Below are 17,778 nucleotides of genomic sequence, written 5' to 3'. Positions count from 1 at the left end.
ATAATCAGCTAATATCATAATGACAGGATCAAGTTCACACATAACAATATTAACCTTAAATGTAAATGGACTAAATGGTCCAATTAAAAGACACAGACTGGCAAATTGGATAAAGAGTCAATACCCATCAGTTTGCTGTATTCAGGAGACCCATCTCACATGCAGACACACATAGGCTCAAAATAAAGGGATGGAGGAAGATCTACCAAGCAAATGGAAAACAAAAAAAAGCAGGGGTTGCAATCCTAGTCTCTGATAAAACAGACATTAAACCAACAAAGATCAAAAGAGACAAAGAAGGCCATTACATAATGGTAAAGGGATCAATTCATCAGGAAGAGCTAACTATCCTAAATATATATGCACCCAATACAGGAGCACCCAGATTCATAAAGCAAGTCCTTAGAGACTTACAAAGAGAGACTTAGACTCCCATACAATAATAATGGGAGACTTTAACACCCCACTGTCAACATTAGACAGATCAGTGAGACAGAAACTTAACAAGGCTATCCAGGAATTGAACTCAACTCTGCACCAACTGGACCTAATGGACATCTACAGAACTCTCCACCCCAAATCAACAGCATATACATTCTTCTCAGCACCACATCGCACTTATTCCAAAATTGACCACATAGTTGGAAGTAAAGCACTCCTCAGCAAATGTAAAAGAACAGAAATTATAACAAACTGTCTCTCAGACCACAGTGCAATCAAACTAGAACTCAGGACTAAGAAACTCAATCAAAACTGCTCAACTACATGGAAACTGAACAACCTGCTCCTGAATGACTAGTGGGTACGTAACAAAATGAAGGCAGAAATAAAGATGTTATTTGAAACCAATGATAACAAAGATACAACATACCAGAATCTCTGAGACACATTTAAAGCAGCGTGTAGTGGGAAATTTATAGCACTAAATGCCCACAAGAGAAAGCAGGAAAGATCTAAAATTGACACCCTAACATCACAATTAAAAGAACTAGAGAAACAAGAGCAAACACATTCAAAAGCTAGCAGAAGGCAAGAAATAACTAAGATCAGAGCAGAACTGAAGGAGATAGAGACAGAGAAAACCCTCAAAAAATCAGTGAATCCAGGAGCTGGTTTTTTGAAAAGATCAACAAAATTGATAGACTGCTAGCAAGACTAATAAAGAAGAAAAGAGAGAAAAATCAAATAGATGTAATAAAAAATGATAAAGGAGATATCACCACCAACCCCACAGAAATACAAACTACCATCAGAGAATACTATAAACACTTCTACGAAAATAAACTAGAAAACCTAGAAGAAATGGATAATTTCCTGGACACACACACTCTCCCAAGATTAAACCAGGAAGAAGTTGAATCCCTGAATAGACCAATAGCAGGTTCTGAAATTGAGGCAATAATTAATAGCCTACCAACCAAAAAAAGTCCAGGACCAGACGGATTCACAGCCGAATTCTACCAGAGGTACAAGGAGGAGCTGGTACCATTCCTTCTGAAACTATTCCAATCAATAGAAAAAGAGGGAATCCTCCCTAACTCATTTTACGAGGCCAACATCATCCTGATACCAAAGCCTGACAGAGATACAACAAAAAAAGAATTTTAGACCAATATCCCTGATGAACATCGATGCAAAAATCCTCAATAAAATACTGGCAAACCAAATCCAGCAGCACATCAAAAAGCTTATCCACCATGATCAAATGGGCTTCATCCCTGGGATGCAAGGCTGGTTCAACATATGCAAATCAATAAACAAAATCCAGCATATAAACAGAACCAAAGACAAAAACCACATGATTATCTCAATAGATGCAGAAAAGGCTTTTGACAAAATTCAACAGCCCTTCATGCTAAAAACTCTCAATAAATTCAGTATTGATGGAACGTACCTCAAAATAATAAGAGCTATTTATGACAAACCCACAGCCAATATCATACTGAATGGGCAAAAACTGGAAGCATTCCCTTTGAAAACTGGCACAAGACAGGGATGCCCTCTCTCACCACTCCTATTCAACACAGTGTTGGAAGTTCTGGCTAAGGCAATCAGGCAAGAGAAAGAAATCAAGGGTATTCAGTTAGGAAAAGAAGAAGTCAAACTGTCCGTGTTTGCAGATGACATGATTGTATATTTAGAAAATCCCATTGTCTCAGCCCAAAATCTCCTTAAGCTGATAAGCAACTTCAGCAAAGTCTCAGGATACAAAATTAATGTGCAAAAATTACAAGCATTCTTATACACCAGTAATAGACAAACAGAGAGCCAAATCATGAATGAACTCCCATTCACAATAGCTTCAAAGAGAATAAAATACCTAGGAATCCAACTTACAAGGGATGTAAAGGACCTCTTCAAGGAGAACTACAAACCGCTGCTCAGTGAAATAAAAGAGGACACAAACAAATGGAAGAACATACCATGCTCATAGAAAGGAAGAATCAATATTGTGAAAATGGCCATACTGCCCAAGGTAATTTATAGATTCAATGCCATCCCCATTAAGCTACAATGACTTTTTTCACAGAATTGGAAAAAACTGCTTTAAAGTTCATATGGAACCAAAAAAGAGCCCGCATTGCCAGGACAATCCTAAGCCAAAAGAACAAAGCTGGAGGCATCACACTACCTGACTTCAAACTATACTACAAGGCTACAGTAACCAAAAAAGCATGGTACTGGTACCAAAACAGAGATATAGACCAATGGAACAGAACAGAGCCCTCAGAAATAATACCACACATCTACAACCATCTGATCTTTGACAAACCTGACAAAAACAAGAAATGGGGAAAGGATTCCCTATTTAATAAATGGTGCTGGGAAAACTGGCTAGTCCTAAGTAGAAAGCTGAAACTGGATCCCTTCTGCACAACTTATACAAAAATTAATTAAAGATGGATTAGAGACTTAAATGTTAGACCTAAAACCATAAAAACCCTAGAAGAACGCCTAGGCAATACCATTCAGAACATCGGCGTGGGCAAGGACTTCATGTCTAAAACACCAAAAGCAATGGCAACAAAAACCAAAATTGACAAATGGTATCTAATTAAACTAAAGAGCTTCTGCACAACAAAAGAAACTACCATCAGAGTGAACAGGCAACCTACAGAATGGGAGAACATTTTTGCAATCTACTCATCTGACAAAGGGCTAATATCCAGAACCTACAAAGAACTCAAACAACTTTACAAGAAAAAAAACAAACAACCCCATCAAAAAGTGGGCAAAGGATATGAACAGACACTTCTCAAAAGAAGACATTCATACAGCCAACAGACACATGAAAAAATGCTCATCATCACTGGCCATCACAGAAATGCAAATCAAAACCACAATGAGATACCATCTCACACCAGTTAGAATGGCAATCATTAAAAAATCAGGAAACAACAGGTGCTGGAGAGGATGTGGAGAAATAAGAACACTTTTACACTGTTGGTGGGACTGTAAACTAGTCCAACCATTGTGGAAAACAGTGTGGCAATTCGTCAAGGATCTACAACTAGAAATACCATTTGACCTAGCCATCCCATTACTGGGGATATACCCAAAGGATTATAAGTCATGCTGCTATAAAGACACATGCACACGTATGTTTATTGTGGCACTATTCACAATAGCAAAGACTTGGAACCAACCCAAATGTCCATCCGTGACAGACTGGATTAAGAAAATGTGGCACATATACACCATGGAATACTATGCAGCCATAAAAAAGGATGAGTTCGTGTCCTTTGTAGGGACATAGATGCAGCTGGAAACCATCATTCTCAGCAAACTATCGCAAGAACAGAAAGCCAAATACCACACGTTCTCACTCATAGGTGGGAATTGAACAATGAGATCACTTGGACACAGGAAGGGGATCATCACACACCGGATCCTATTGTGGGGACGGCGGGGAGGGATAGCATTAGGAGATATACCTAATGTAAATGACGAGTTAATGGGTGCAGCACACCAAGATGGCACATGTATACATATGTAACAAACCTGCACGTTGTGCACATGTACCCTAGAACTTAAAATACAATTAAAAAAAAAAAAAAAAAAGAATTCTAGGCTTATTTTGCCAAGAACTAAAGATTCCATACTTTATAGCCATCACTCTCTCTGACATCACTACAGTCTATGTCTAAACAGTTCCTATTAGCTATGGTTTATTTTATCTGACACTGATGAGTGAGACTAAGAGTATGAGAACTGATCGGGAAATACCACAGAAACCTGACAGGTAAGGTAATACAGTTAAGAGAGAAGTGATTAGATACAGATACAAGAATGGCAGAAAAATCCAGTGAAATGGGCCTTGCTAAAACACAGGCCACAAAGTCTTGAACTCTGAAAGATAAGTCACTCACATTTCTGGCTTTCTCCAAGTACATTTTATATCTTTCCTCCATTGCTTTCATATCTTCATCTTTCTTCTGAAGAGCAGCTTCAAGTTCATTGATCTTTTGTACTATTAATAAAAATAAAATGAAACATAATCAGTTATTAATAATTACTACCTATTAAAATACTTCATCCTCACATAAAATTACATTTATATTTATTTTCTAAAGACGGATAAGAGAACTTAAAAGAAAAGCCTGTTATTTATTCTTTGTAGTGAATTCTTATCTAAAAGTTTTGAAATACAACCAACACATCCTCAATCATTTATTATTTGACCCTTAAAAAAAATCAATAATCTGCTTTATTTAGCTGTTTTTCTCCTTTCTATCATGTATAAGTAGCAAACATACCTTACAGTAAGCACAATCACAGGAAAAATAACGAATTTCTACACAATGTTTTAAAGTTCATATCAATCTGATTTGAAATCATTTTTACCCACAGTTCCACAGATTAATTTTATTTTTTAATGTTTGATACTCCCATATATCCATCAATTCACTTTATTATTTTTTGCTTTAATAATATACCATTTATTAATGACTTCAGCACTAAAAATTATCATAGTCCTTATTTACAATATATGTACCTACACATTGTGCAAAAATGTACACATAGACCTTGCATCCTTCAGTAAAAAAGGGTAAGTCCTTGGATATACTATTGTCTGATCCAAGTTTTCACAGATACCTACCATTTTGATTTATATCTGGCTGAAGATCTTCAATGAGCTCTTGTTTCTTCTGTAATTCTTCATGGACCTCTGTGAGTTTTTCCCTAAGTGGTAGAAAAAGCATGGAGACTGGTCTCTGCCATATAACATTTGTGGATCTTAGGCAAGTTGCTTTCTGACCCTTGGTTCCACACCTGTGAAATGGGAATACTATCTGCCTGACTACAGGGGTTGTCATGAGGATGTAAACAGGCACATAGCAGGTGCCAAAAAGGTTAAATTGTTTCCCTTGCCACCCTTGCTTCCTAAGAAAGTAAAATATTTTACAGGTTTAACATCCCATATAATCTAGTTGTGATAGTTATCTGTTTTTTTAAACTTTTGAAATGATATTAACAACTGAAAGATGTAGGAGTTTGGGATGGGGGTAGCAGGCAGGCTGAATCTTTAGCATGCTTTTCACTTTTTGCAGCAAGTGTATCAATTAGCATCAGGATATTTGCTTTTCTAAACAAAATACGAAAAGGAGATTAACTTTAGAGGCTTTTACAACTCCTCCCCTCTCATATTTGAAAAGAAATATCACTTTTACTTACATATGAGCTTCCAACTTCTGCTTTAATTTGCTGGACTATAAAATTTAAAAAAAATTGCTGTAAGATGACTATCTTGACAAAGGTCAATTTTCCAGACATCTAAATCTCTTTACCTTCTTTTGAAGGTGTACCAGGCAAAATTATAAATATTTTTAAAATTTGTATTTCTAGTTACACACTTTAAGAAGCATAAACTCTTTAGGTTTTTTTTTTACTTCAAAAAGGAAAGGAAAAATAGAAAATGAAATATAAAAGCATATGACAGAAAGAAAAATGCCTCATATTTCTGAATGTAATAAAAATTAAATCTGAACTTGAAAAACAGCAAATGCAAGCTGAATGTGAAATACTGAGGAGTATCAAACATTAAAATATTTAGAAACTCAATTATTCAGAATAAAAATTTTAAGATTTTGAGCCTCTTATGAGGAACAAACTTAAAGATCTAAAATAATTACCTTTATAATAAAACTTTATTATTATAGTTGCAAATCCTTTAATAACTAACACCAAAATGAAGCAACTGAATATTGTTAAAAAGCAAAATTTTAAACATACAATTTCCTCTTTTAAAAAACAGTACTTTAAATTGCAATAGTTGTTCCACACCTACTATATAGGTGAAGTGTTTAAAATATATAATCTGAAATACGAGTTGGATACCAATATATTTAAAATAATAAAGACATTTGTCTTTAAAACACTGCAAGCCAAAATGTGCTCCTCCAAAAAGATCTCATTTTAAAAGTATTCTCTAGTGTGGCTTAAAATAATATTTGTATTAGAGAAGTTACAATACCGTATATATGCACATATGAGATGCCGCCATGCATGAGACGATTTCTATTTTCCAAGCCCCCAGGGAAAAAAAAAGAAAATAATATAAAGCATATAAAAGACAGAAAGGAAATGCAACTCTTTCAATTTTCCTTTTCATCTCTTTTCTTACTCTGCATGGTTTCCTCCCCCATCAACACAGGTATAATCACCTAGCATTCTATCTAATCTCAATCAATCAAGATATCCCTAACACATATCTAGTCCTTTTTCCTTGTTATTTTTAATTAAGTTAATCACTCTCTCAATCACTACTTCTTTTTCTCTTCACATAAAAAGATCAAACTCTAGAAAAGTTGCTAGGTATAGTCAGATTTTGGCTAAGTTTGATATCTTTTAAATCCTCTTATCTCTGCCCTCACAATATCTGCCATCAAAAACCATCAGAAAACGGTAAGGCCATGAATCACTGAGGAAGGAGGAAGAAATGAGTGATGCCTCCAAGGCTGTATTAAAGTTTCTGTCCTTCAGAGATGGGTATAATCCATTTTTAGCTTGCTCTTTAGGTAGAAATCACTTTCCCATTCTCTCTTTTCCTATTAGAAGGTTTCCTCAACTCTGATTGCTAATTATTTGGATTTTTCTCAGGCCAGCCCTGTTGGAATTCCAGCAGAACTATGAAGCCCTCAATTGTAGTACGCTCTGAATCAAGAATCATCATGAAGTTTGGTATAGCTGTTGAATGATGTTGAATGATGATCAAGAATCATCATGAACTTTGTTTGGTATAGCTGCTGAAGTAGGACAGACAGAAACCACCTTCCAATGTAGATGATCAACTGACAGGCTCCAAGTTGGCAAAATCACTGCATCTATTATGCAGATATATACGGTATTTAAGGATTTTCTCAATGATAAAGGGCTGCACTTTCTAACACAAGATTAGTTTGGGCATCATAATCTATTAAAGAAAAGCCATACACAGCAGAATTATTATAATGTCTAAGTTACTTACACTTTCGCCTTCAGACTTGGAACCTTGTTCCTGTAAAGACTTCTGGAGGTCCTCAATCTGCTGCTGCAATTCTCTAATACGCTCTTTGCTCAGCCTATTGTAAGATGAGTCATAAGCATTTACTTGTATTGAAAGTCAAAGCAGTTAAGGATCTACAAAGGTACATTCAGTTAGCAATTTAACTAAAATATGTTTTTATAGCAATGACAAATGCGGAATAATTATCTGTGCCTAGGTACAACAGGAAGTAGGGCAGACTACTTCTAAGGAAATATTTTTTAAAATAAAACCTTTTTCCTGAAAGTACATATGACTACATTTAAAATTTTAAGGAACTTAAATGTCGGTGGCAAAAACATTTCTACACTGTACTCACTGGTAGAAAAATCAGAAAACCAGCTCAATTTTTCTACAGTTGTATTTTCAATGAATGAAAACTAGATTTCCATCTTCTGCTTCAGATTTCACAGTGTATTGGAAGAGGAAAGTCCCCATTTTCCAATCATTTCCACATGTTTTTTTAAATTTAAATTAAAGGGACTACCAATAGCAACTAACTTAGATTCTAATGTGGCAATATCTCATTCTTTAAAACTCTGCTTAAGAGTTACTTCCACAGGAAGTTACCAGCAACAGTTAGCATCTCCCTCTCCCTCTATGTATATCCACACATACACACTCACCTGCCTGTTATAATATCCCATTGTTGTAGTTATCACATAATATAGCAATTATCTACTTACATGTCTACTTTCCTATGTCAATTCCTTAAAAGCTTAAATAATTTCCCCAGTGTTAACAACTGGTATTGAACTGAATAAGATAGTAATATTTAGTGCTCTTCAGAAAAGTGTTAACAACCGGTATTGAACTGAGTAAGATGGTAATACTTAAGGGTCTCTTCAGAAAAGTGTTAACAACTGGTATTGAACTGAGTAAGATGGTAATATTTAAGGGTCTCTTCAGAAAAGTGCCAACAACTGGTATTGAACTGAATAAAATAGTAATATTTAATGGCCTCTTTAGAAAACTAAATTGTTATTCTTCTTTTAACCACAGTTTATGTAACATTATACACACAAGTTACACACAAGTTTGAGAAAGGTAAGATTCAAGTGTGTCTAAAATTTCTGTTGGTGTCTAGGATTCAATAAAGGTTAAATAAGTCTAAATACCCTTATAGTAAGTGTGCCATTTATAACAGGCAAGTTACCATAGTAGTTAAGAGTAAAGACTCGGAGGCGGAGCAAGATGGCCGAATAGGAGCAGCTCCAGTCTCCAACTCCCAGCGCGAGCGACACAGAAGACCGGTGATTTCTGCGTTTTCAACTGAGGTACTGGGGTCATCTCGCTAGGGAGTGCCGGACAATCGGTGCTGGTCAGCTGCTGCAGCCTGACCAGCGTGAGCTGAAGCAGGGCGAGGCATCGCCTCACCTGGAAGTGCAAGGGGGAAGGAATCCCTTTTTCCTAGCCAGGGGAACTGAGACAACACAACCCTGGAAATCGGGTAACTCCCACCCCAATACTGCGCTTTAAGGAAAGAGGCACACCAGGAGAATATATCCCACACCTGGCCGGAGGGTCCCACGCCACGGAGCCTCCCTCACTGCTAACACAGCCGTCTGCAGCGATCTATCCGCAAGGCAGCAGCGAGGCTGGGGAGGGGCGCCCGCCATTGCTGAGGCTTAAGTAGGTAAACAAAACCGCTGGGAAGCTCGAACTGGGTGGAGCTCACAGCAGCTCAAGGAAGCCTGCCTGTCTCTGTAGACTCTACCTCTGGGACAGCGCACAGCTGCAGTCCATTAGGGGAAAGAGCGGGGGCGGTGCAGACGCGAACGACTCTGTCTGACAGCTTTGGGGAGAGCCGTGGATCTCTAACGCGAGGTTGAGATCGAGAACGGACAGACTGCCTGCTCAGGTGGGTCCCTGACCCCTGAGTAGCCAGCTGGGAGACATCCCCCACTAGGGCAGTCTGACACCCCACACCTCACAGGGTGGCGTCACTCCTGAGAGGAAACTTCCAAAGAAAATCATACAGGTACACTCGCTGTTCAGCAATATTCTATCTTCGGCAACCTCTGCTGCTGATACCCAGCAAACAGGGTCTGGAGTGGACCTCAAGCAATCTCCAACAGACCAACAGACAGTCCTTCTGACTGTCAGACGGAAAACTATCAAACAGGAAGGACACCTATACCAAAACCCCATCCGTACGTCACCATCATCAAAGTCCAGAGACAGATAAAACCACAAAGATGGGGAAGCAGGGCAGAAAAGCTGGAAATTCAAAAATAAGAGCGCATCTCCCCCTGCAAAGGAGCGCAGCCCATCGCCAGCAACGGATCAAAGCTGGTCAGAGAATGACTTTGACGAGATGAGAGAAGAAGGCTTCAGTCCATCAAACCTCTCAGAGCTAAAGGAGGAATTACGTACCCAGCGCAAAGAAACTAAAAATCTTGAAAAAAAAGTGGAAGAATTGACAGCTAGACTAATTAATGCAGAGAAGATCATAAACGAAATGACAGAGATGAAAACCATGACACGAGAAATACGTGACAAATGCACAAGCTTCAGTAACCGACTCGATCAACTGGAAGAAAGAGTATCAGCGATTGAGGATCAAATGAATGAAATGAAGCGAGAAGAGAAAACCAAAAGAAAAAGAAGAAAAAGAAATGAACAAAGCCTGCAAGAAGTATGGGATTATGTAAAAAGACCAAATCTACGTCTGATTGGGGTGCCTGAAAGTGAGGGGAAAATGGAACCAAGTTGGAAAACACTCTTCAGGATATCATCCAGGAGAACTTCCCCAACCTAGTAGGGCAGGCCAACATTCAAATTCAGGAAATACAGAGAACGCCACAAAGATACTCCTCCAGAAGAGCAACTCCAAGACACATAATTGCCAGATTCACCAAAGTTGAAATGAAGGAAAAATCTTAAGGGCAGCCAGAGAGAAAGGTCGGGTTACCCACAAAGGGAAGCCCATCAGAATAACAGCAGACCTCTCGGCAGAAACTCTACAAGCCAGAAGAGAGTGGGGCCAATATTCAACGTTCTTAAAGAAAAGAATTTTCAACCCAGAATTTCATATCCAGCCAAACTAAGCTTCATCAGTGAAGGAGAAATAAAATCCTTTACAGATAAGCAAATGCTTAGAGATTTTGTCACCACCAGGCCTGCCTTACAAGAGACCCTGAAGGAAGCCCTAAACATGGAAAGGAACAACGGTACCAGCCATTGCAAAAACATGCCAAAATGTAAAGACCATCGAGGCTAGGAAAAACTGCATCAACTAACGAGCAAAATAACCAGTTAATATCATAATGACAGGATCAAGTTCACACATAACAATATTAACCTTAAATGTCAATGGACTAAATGCTCCAATTAAAAGACACAGACTGGCAAACTGGATCAAGAGTCAAGACCCATCAGTCTGCTGTATTCAGGAGACCCATCTCACATGCAGAGACATACATAGGCTCAAAATAAAGGGATGGAGGAATCTACCAAGCAAATGGAGAACAAAAAAAGCAGGGGTTGCAATCCTAGTCTCTGATAAAACAGACTTTAAACCATCAAAGATCAAAAGAGACAAAGAAGGCCATTACCATGGTAAAGGGATCAATTCAACAGGAAGAGCTAACTCTCCTAAATATATATGCACCCAATACAGGAGCACCCAGATTCATAAAGCAAGTCCTTAGAGACCTACAAAGAGACTTAGACTCCCATACAATAATAATGGGAGACTTCAACACTCCACTGTCAACATTAGACAGATCAACGAGACAGAAAGTTAACAAGGATATCCAGGAATTGAACTCATCTCTGCACCAAGCGGACCTAATAGACATCTATAGAACTCTCCACCCCAAATCAACAGAATATACATTCTTCTCAGCACCACATCGCACTTATTCCAAAATTGACCACATAATTGGAAGTAAAGCACTCCTCAGCAAATGTACAAGAACAGAGATTATAACAAACTGTCTCTCAGACCACAGTGCAATCAAACTAGAACTCAGGACTAAGAAACTCAATCAAACCGCTCAACTACATGGAAACTGAACAACCTGCTCCTGAATGACTACTGGGTACATAACGAAATGAAAGCAGAAATAAAGATGTTCTTTGAAACCAATGAGAACAAAGATACAACATACCAGAATCTCTGGGACACATTTAAAGCAGTGTGTAGAGGGAAATTTATAGCACTAAATGCCCACAAGAGAAAGCAGGAGAGATCTAAAATTGACACTCTAACATCACAATTAAAAGAACTAGAGAGGCAAGAGCAAACACATTCAAAAGCTAGCAGAAGGCAAGAAATAACTAAGATCAGAGCAGAACTGAAGGAGATAGAGACACAAAAAACCCTCCAAAAAATCAATGAATCCAGGAGTTGGTTTTTTGAAATCAACAAAATTGACAGACCGCTAGCTAGACTAATAAAGAAGAAAAGAGAGAGGAATCAAATAGACGCAATAAAAATGATAAAGGGGATATCACCACCGACCCCACAGAAATACAAACAACCATCAGAGAATACTAAATGCCTCTACGCAAATCAACTAGAAAATCTAGAAGAAATGGATAATTTCCTGGACACTTACACTCTCCCAAGACTAAACCAGAAAGTTTTGAATCCCTGAATAGACCAATAGCAGGCTCTGAAATTGAGGCAACAATTAATAGCCTACCCACCAAAAAATCCAGGACCAGATGGATTCACAGCTGAATTCTACCAGAGGTACAAGGAGGAGCTGGTACCATTCCTTCTGAAACTATTTCCATCAATAGAAAAAGAGGGAATCCTCCCTAACTCATTTTATGAGGCCAACATCATCCTGATACCAAGCCTGGCAGAGACACAACAAAAAAGAGAATTTTAGACCAATATCCCTGATGAACATCGATGCAAAAATCCTCAATAAAATACTGGCAAACCGATTCAGCAGCACATCAAAAGCTTATCCACCATGATCAAGTGGGCTTCATCCCTGGGATGCAAGGCTGGTTCAACATTCGCAAATCAATAAACGTAATCCAGCATATAAACAGAACCAAAGACAAGAACCACATGATTATCTCAATAGATGCAGAAAAGGCTTTTGACAAAATTCAACAGCCCTTTATGCTAAAAACGCTCAATAAATTTGGTATTGATGGAACGTACCTCAAAATAATAAGAGCTATTTATGACAAACCCACAGCTAATATCATACTGAATGGGCAAAAACTGGAAAATTCCCTTTGAAAACTGGCACAAGACAGGGATGCCCTCTCTCACCACTCCTATTCAACATAGTGTTGGAAGTTCTGGCTAGGGCAATCAGGCAAGAGAAAGAAATCAAGGGTATCCAGTTAGGAAAAGAAGAAGTCAATTGTCCCTGTTTGCAGATGACATGATTGTATATTTAGAAAACCCCATCGTCTCAGCCCAAAATCTCCTTAAGCTGATAAGCAACTTCAGCAAAGTCTCAGGATACAAAATTAATGTGCAAAAATCACAAGCATTCTTATACACCAGTAACAGACAAGAGAGAGCCAAATCAGGAATGAACTTCCATTCACAATTGCTTCAAAGAGAATAAAATACCTAGGAATCCAGCTTACAAGGGATGTAAAGGACCTCTTCAAGGAGAACTACAACCACTGCTCAGTGAAATCAAAGAGGACACAAACAAATGGAAGAACATACCATGCTCATGGATAGGAAGAATCAATATCGTGAAAATGGCCATACTGCCCAAGGTATTTATAGATTCAATGCCATCCCCATCAAGCTACCAATGACTTTCTTCACAGAATTGGAAAAAACGGCTTTAAAGTTCATATGGAACCAAAAAAGAGCCCGCATTGCCAAGACAATCCTAAGTCAAAAGGACAAAGCTGGAGGCGTCACGCTACCTGACTTCAAACTATACTACAAGGCTACAGTAACCAAACAGCATGGTACTGGTACCACAACAGAGATATAGACCAATGGAACAGAACAGAGTCCTCAGAAATAATACCACACATCTACAGCCATCTGATCTTTGACAAACCTGAGAGAAACAAGAAATGGGGAAAGGATTCCCTATTTAATAAATGGTGCTGGGAAAATTGGCTAGCCATAAGTAGAAAGCTGAAACTGGATCCTTTCCTTACCCCTTATACAAAATTAATTCAAGATGGATTAGAGACTTAAATGTTAGACCTAATACCATAAAAACCCTAGAAGAAAATCTAGGTAGTACCATTCAGGACATAGGCATGGGCAAGGACTTCATGTCTAAAACACCAAAAGCAACGGCAGCAAAAGCAAAAATTGACACATGGGATCTCATTAAACTAAAGAGCTTTTGCACAGCTAAAGAAACTACCATCAGAGTGAACAGGCAACCTACAGAATGGGAAAAATTTTTGCAACCTACTCATCTGACAAAGGGCTAATATCCAGAATCTACAAGAACTCAAACAAATATACAAGAAAAAAACAAACAACCCCATCAAAAAGTGGGGAAGGATATGAACAGACATTTCTCAAAAGAAGACATCCATACAGCCAACAGACACATGAAAAAATGCTCATCATCACTGGCCATCAGAGAAATGCAAATCAAAACCACAATGAGATACCATCTCACACCAGTTAGAATGGCAATCATTAAGAAGTCAGGAAACAACAGGTGTTGGAGAGGATGTGGAGAAATAGGAACACTTTTACACTGTTGGTGGGATTGTAAACTAGTTCAACCATTATGGAAAACAGTATGGCGATTCCTCAAGGATCTAGAACTAGATGTACCATATGACCCAGCCATCCCACTACTGGGTATATACCCAAAGGTTATTAATCTCTACACAAAGACACATGCACACGTATGTTTATTGCGGCACTATTCACAATAGCAAAGACTTGGAATCAACCCAAATGTCCATCTGTGACAGACTGGATTAAGAAAATGTGGCACATATACACCATGGAATACTATGCAGCCATAAAAAGGATGAGTTTGCGTCCTTTGTAGGGACATGGATGCAGCTGGAAACCATCATTCTTAGCAAACTATCACAAGAAGAGAAAACCAAACACCGCATGTTCTCACTCATAGGTGGAACTGAACAATGAGATCACTTGGACTCGGGAAGGGGAACATCACACACTGGGGCCTATCATGGGGAGGGGGAGGAGGGAGGGATTGCATTGGGGTTATACATGATATAAACGTCATGCACATGTACCCTAGAACTTAAAGTATAATAAAAAAAAAAAAAAAAAAAAGAGTAAAACTCAGTATCAGATTGACAGAGAGTTCATTATTGAGGATCCAGAACTACTACTGTAATAACTTTAGGTAAATTTATTTAACTTCTCCATATCCATATTCCTTATCCATAGAAAAAGAGCTAATCATGGTTACTATTTCATAGAGTTATTATGACGATTTACTGAGTTAATAGCAAAAAAGTACTTAGAAAAGCATATTATTATTACAAGTTTTGAGCACTTCATTGATACCACATAAGCACATGATTTGCTTTAAGCTCATTATCTGTAGTCTTCCTAATAACTTGTATTTACACCTGAAGACACTGAGTGTAAGTTTACGTAGCTTGTCCAGAAACAGTTAATAAGTTAAATTAGAAGTGGGATTTAAATTTGATTCTACAATCTAGATCTCATCTATGCACTAGACTTCAGTAGAAAGCCAAACTGTCATTTATTCATTTGTCAAATTTCATGAATTGTGAACATATCTAAATGAAATTCAAGAATAAGTAGCCTGGTGGGCCAGACGCAGTGGCTCATGGTTATAATCCCAGCAACTTTGGAAGGCTGAGGCAGGTGGATTACATGAGGTCAGGAGTTCAAGACCAGCCCAGCCAACATGGTGAAGCCCCATCTCTACTAATAATACAGAAATTGGCCGGGCATGGTGGCTCACGCCTATAATCCCAGCACTTTGGGAGGCTGGGGCGGGTGGATCATGAGGTTAGAAGATCGAGACCAGTCTGGTCAACATGCTGAAACCCCATCTCTACTAAAAATACAAAAAAAATTAGACAGGCGTAGTGGCGTGCACCTGTAGTCCCATCTACTTTCGAGGCTGAGGCAGGAGAGTCACTTGAACCCATGAGGTGGAGGTTGCAGTGAGCTGAGATCGCACTACTGCACTCCAGCCTGGGTGACAGAGCAAGACTGCATCTCAAAACAAAAAAAAAAAAAGAAAAGAAAAGAAAACAAATACAGAAATTAGCCAGGCATAGTCGTGCATGTCTCTAATTGCAGCTACTTGGGAGGCTGAGGCATGAAAATCACTTGAACCGGGGAGGTGGAAGCTGCAATGAGCAGAGATCGTGCCACTGCACTCCAGCCTGGTGACAGAGCGAGACTGTTCAAAAAAAATAAAAAGAGTAAGTAGCCTGGTTAACCAAGACTGCTGAAATTAACAGCTTATCCATATATTTTATAAATATAACTGAAATGAATCACTTGACTTATTTCACAGAGTGAAGCTTATAGTAATGAAAGACTACTAACAAAAAAAAATTGAACTATTTCTAGGTAATTCTAATTACTTTAACTACAATAATATTTTCTAATTACTTTAACTACAATAATATTTTCCATTTCCGCGAATCAAGATTTTGTGGCTCAGTAATTAAATCACCAAGGTTTTCAATTACTAAGGAGCACATCACCTCTGCTCAGTTTCCAGTTCATTCATCTTACGGTGTTTCTGTTCTAGCTGCTCCTGAAGTTCCTCAATACGTTCATTCTCAGAGCCTTCTTGCTGTAAGCGAAGCATCTTATTTTCATGTTGCAGTCGAATAAACACCTCCCTGATGTTACAAAACAAAATCTTTTTTTAATTTTTAAAAATATGAGTCATTATGTTCTTTAGTTAAAAAAAAGGAAATTCCTGTTCACTCAATAGCTACCATTTTAAGATGCAAGCCAGACCAGCTAGCACAGCTGGTAGGGCATGAAACTCTCAAACTGCAACAAAAACTTCTGAAAGTGTTTAAGAAAAAATTATGTATACTGCAAGACTGTGCCTTTAAAAAAGGCAGTAAAATTTTATAGGTACCACATAGGATTATGCTATAAATCATTAAATTGTTATTATGCCATTCTTAAAGAGATAATAGAAATTATTTTACTTTGGTAATTTAGAAAATATTTGCTAAAGGAAACAAATAGTATATGCTTAGAAAACACATAAAAGAAAAGCAATAGATTTAAGAAACTATAGTTTGACCAAACTTTTAAGATATACTTTATAGTGGCAATAAGACAGTTTCTAGATCTTTTGTTTCTGAAAAAAATTGTATTAAAGATTTACATGTACTTTTTAAAACTGCAACTTTTATTAATATAATTGATATTAATATTGTTTGTATTAAATACGGAAGTAATACTCTCCCTTAGCTGTTCCCCTGCCAAATCCCATTCCTCAAAAGCAACTAATTTCAATTAATCCCAATTTTTGTTCTTCTGAATGCCAACAGCATAACTCTACAAAAAAAGCTCATATGGCTATTTTTTATAATTACTAATTTTAATTTAATGATTGACTCCCCACTAAGCAAGATAAGTAACTTTTCTTACTTTATACATTTACCACTTCCCCCATCAAAGGCTTGTGAAATCCTATTTATTTTTGTTTTCTAATAATTTTCTAACTTTAAAGTATATACTTAAACCTCCCTAGTTACAGCAATTATAACATAGCACTTGGGGGTCATGTCATGTTATAAAAACTAGAATATGTTATTCAAGGGTTTGTGAAATTTTACTTCTGATAAAATTTTAAATTGCTGTGGTAGCAATAATAATCTGATTTAGAAAGTTTAAGTAGATCAAACAGTAATTTTCAGCTCTATGAGTCATAAGTTTTTAAAGGCCAAGACATTTACAAAAAAGAACAAAATTATAATATTAAATATAATTCTATCAAATTACAAAACAAATTTACCTATATTCCACTGGCATAATCTCAGCAGCAAGATTTTCATAACTTTTTGCAGCAGATGCACCTAGAAAATAACAAAAAATAAATTAGCATTTCAGTATTTCAACTATTTTTTAAAAAATCCTCTCTCCCTCCTTGCCTCCCTCCCTCCCTCCCTGCCTGCCTGCCTTTTTCTTTCTTTCAATAGGGTCTCTCTGTCAAGAAACCTTCCCTTTCCGTCCCGTCCCTCCCCTCCCCTCCCCTCCCCTCCCTTCCCCTCTCCTTCCCTTTCTTTCTTTTCCCTCTCTCCCTCCCTCCCTCACACCCTCCCTCCCTCCCTTCTTTCCTTTCTCTCTT

At 37.8% G+C, this 17,778-nt stretch overlaps 1 protein-coding gene across 5 annotated transcripts in view; it reads right to left on the bottom strand.

Moving 5' to 3' along the window:
- Nucleotides 1–17,778, bottom strand: part of HOOK1 (hook microtubule tethering protein 1) — a 76,119-nt gene that overhangs the window by 12,152 nt on the left and 46,189 nt on the right. For all 5 annotated transcript variants that reach the window (XM_033225069.1, XM_033225070.1, XM_033225068.1 and 2 more), the window contains 6 exons: nt 17,446–17,506; nt 16,169–16,309; nt 7,469–7,562; nt 5,677–5,711; nt 5,102–5,184; nt 4,371–4,471 (listed from right to left, as the gene is read on the bottom strand). In XM_033225069.1, the coding sequence (XP_033080960.1) occupies nt 4,371–4,471; nt 5,102–5,184; nt 5,677–5,711; nt 7,469–7,562; nt 16,169–16,309; nt 17,446–17,506 (515 nt within the window). The remainder of the gene's footprint in view (nt 1–4,370; nt 4,472–5,101; nt 5,185–5,676; nt 5,712–7,468; nt 7,563–16,168; nt 16,310–17,445; nt 17,507–17,778) is intronic.

This window comes from Trachypithecus francoisi, unplaced genomic scaffold (genome assembly GCF_009764315.1).
Source record: "Trachypithecus francoisi isolate TF-2019V2 unplaced genomic scaffold, Tfra_2.0 Lachesis_group12, whole genome shotgun sequence".
In the NCBI taxonomy this organism is placed as follows: domain Eukaryota; kingdom Metazoa; phylum Chordata; class Mammalia; order Primates; family Cercopithecidae; genus Trachypithecus; species Trachypithecus francoisi.
The sequence above is the reverse complement of the archived record's forward strand: the minus strand, read 5'-3'. Positions and strand labels throughout refer to the sequence as shown.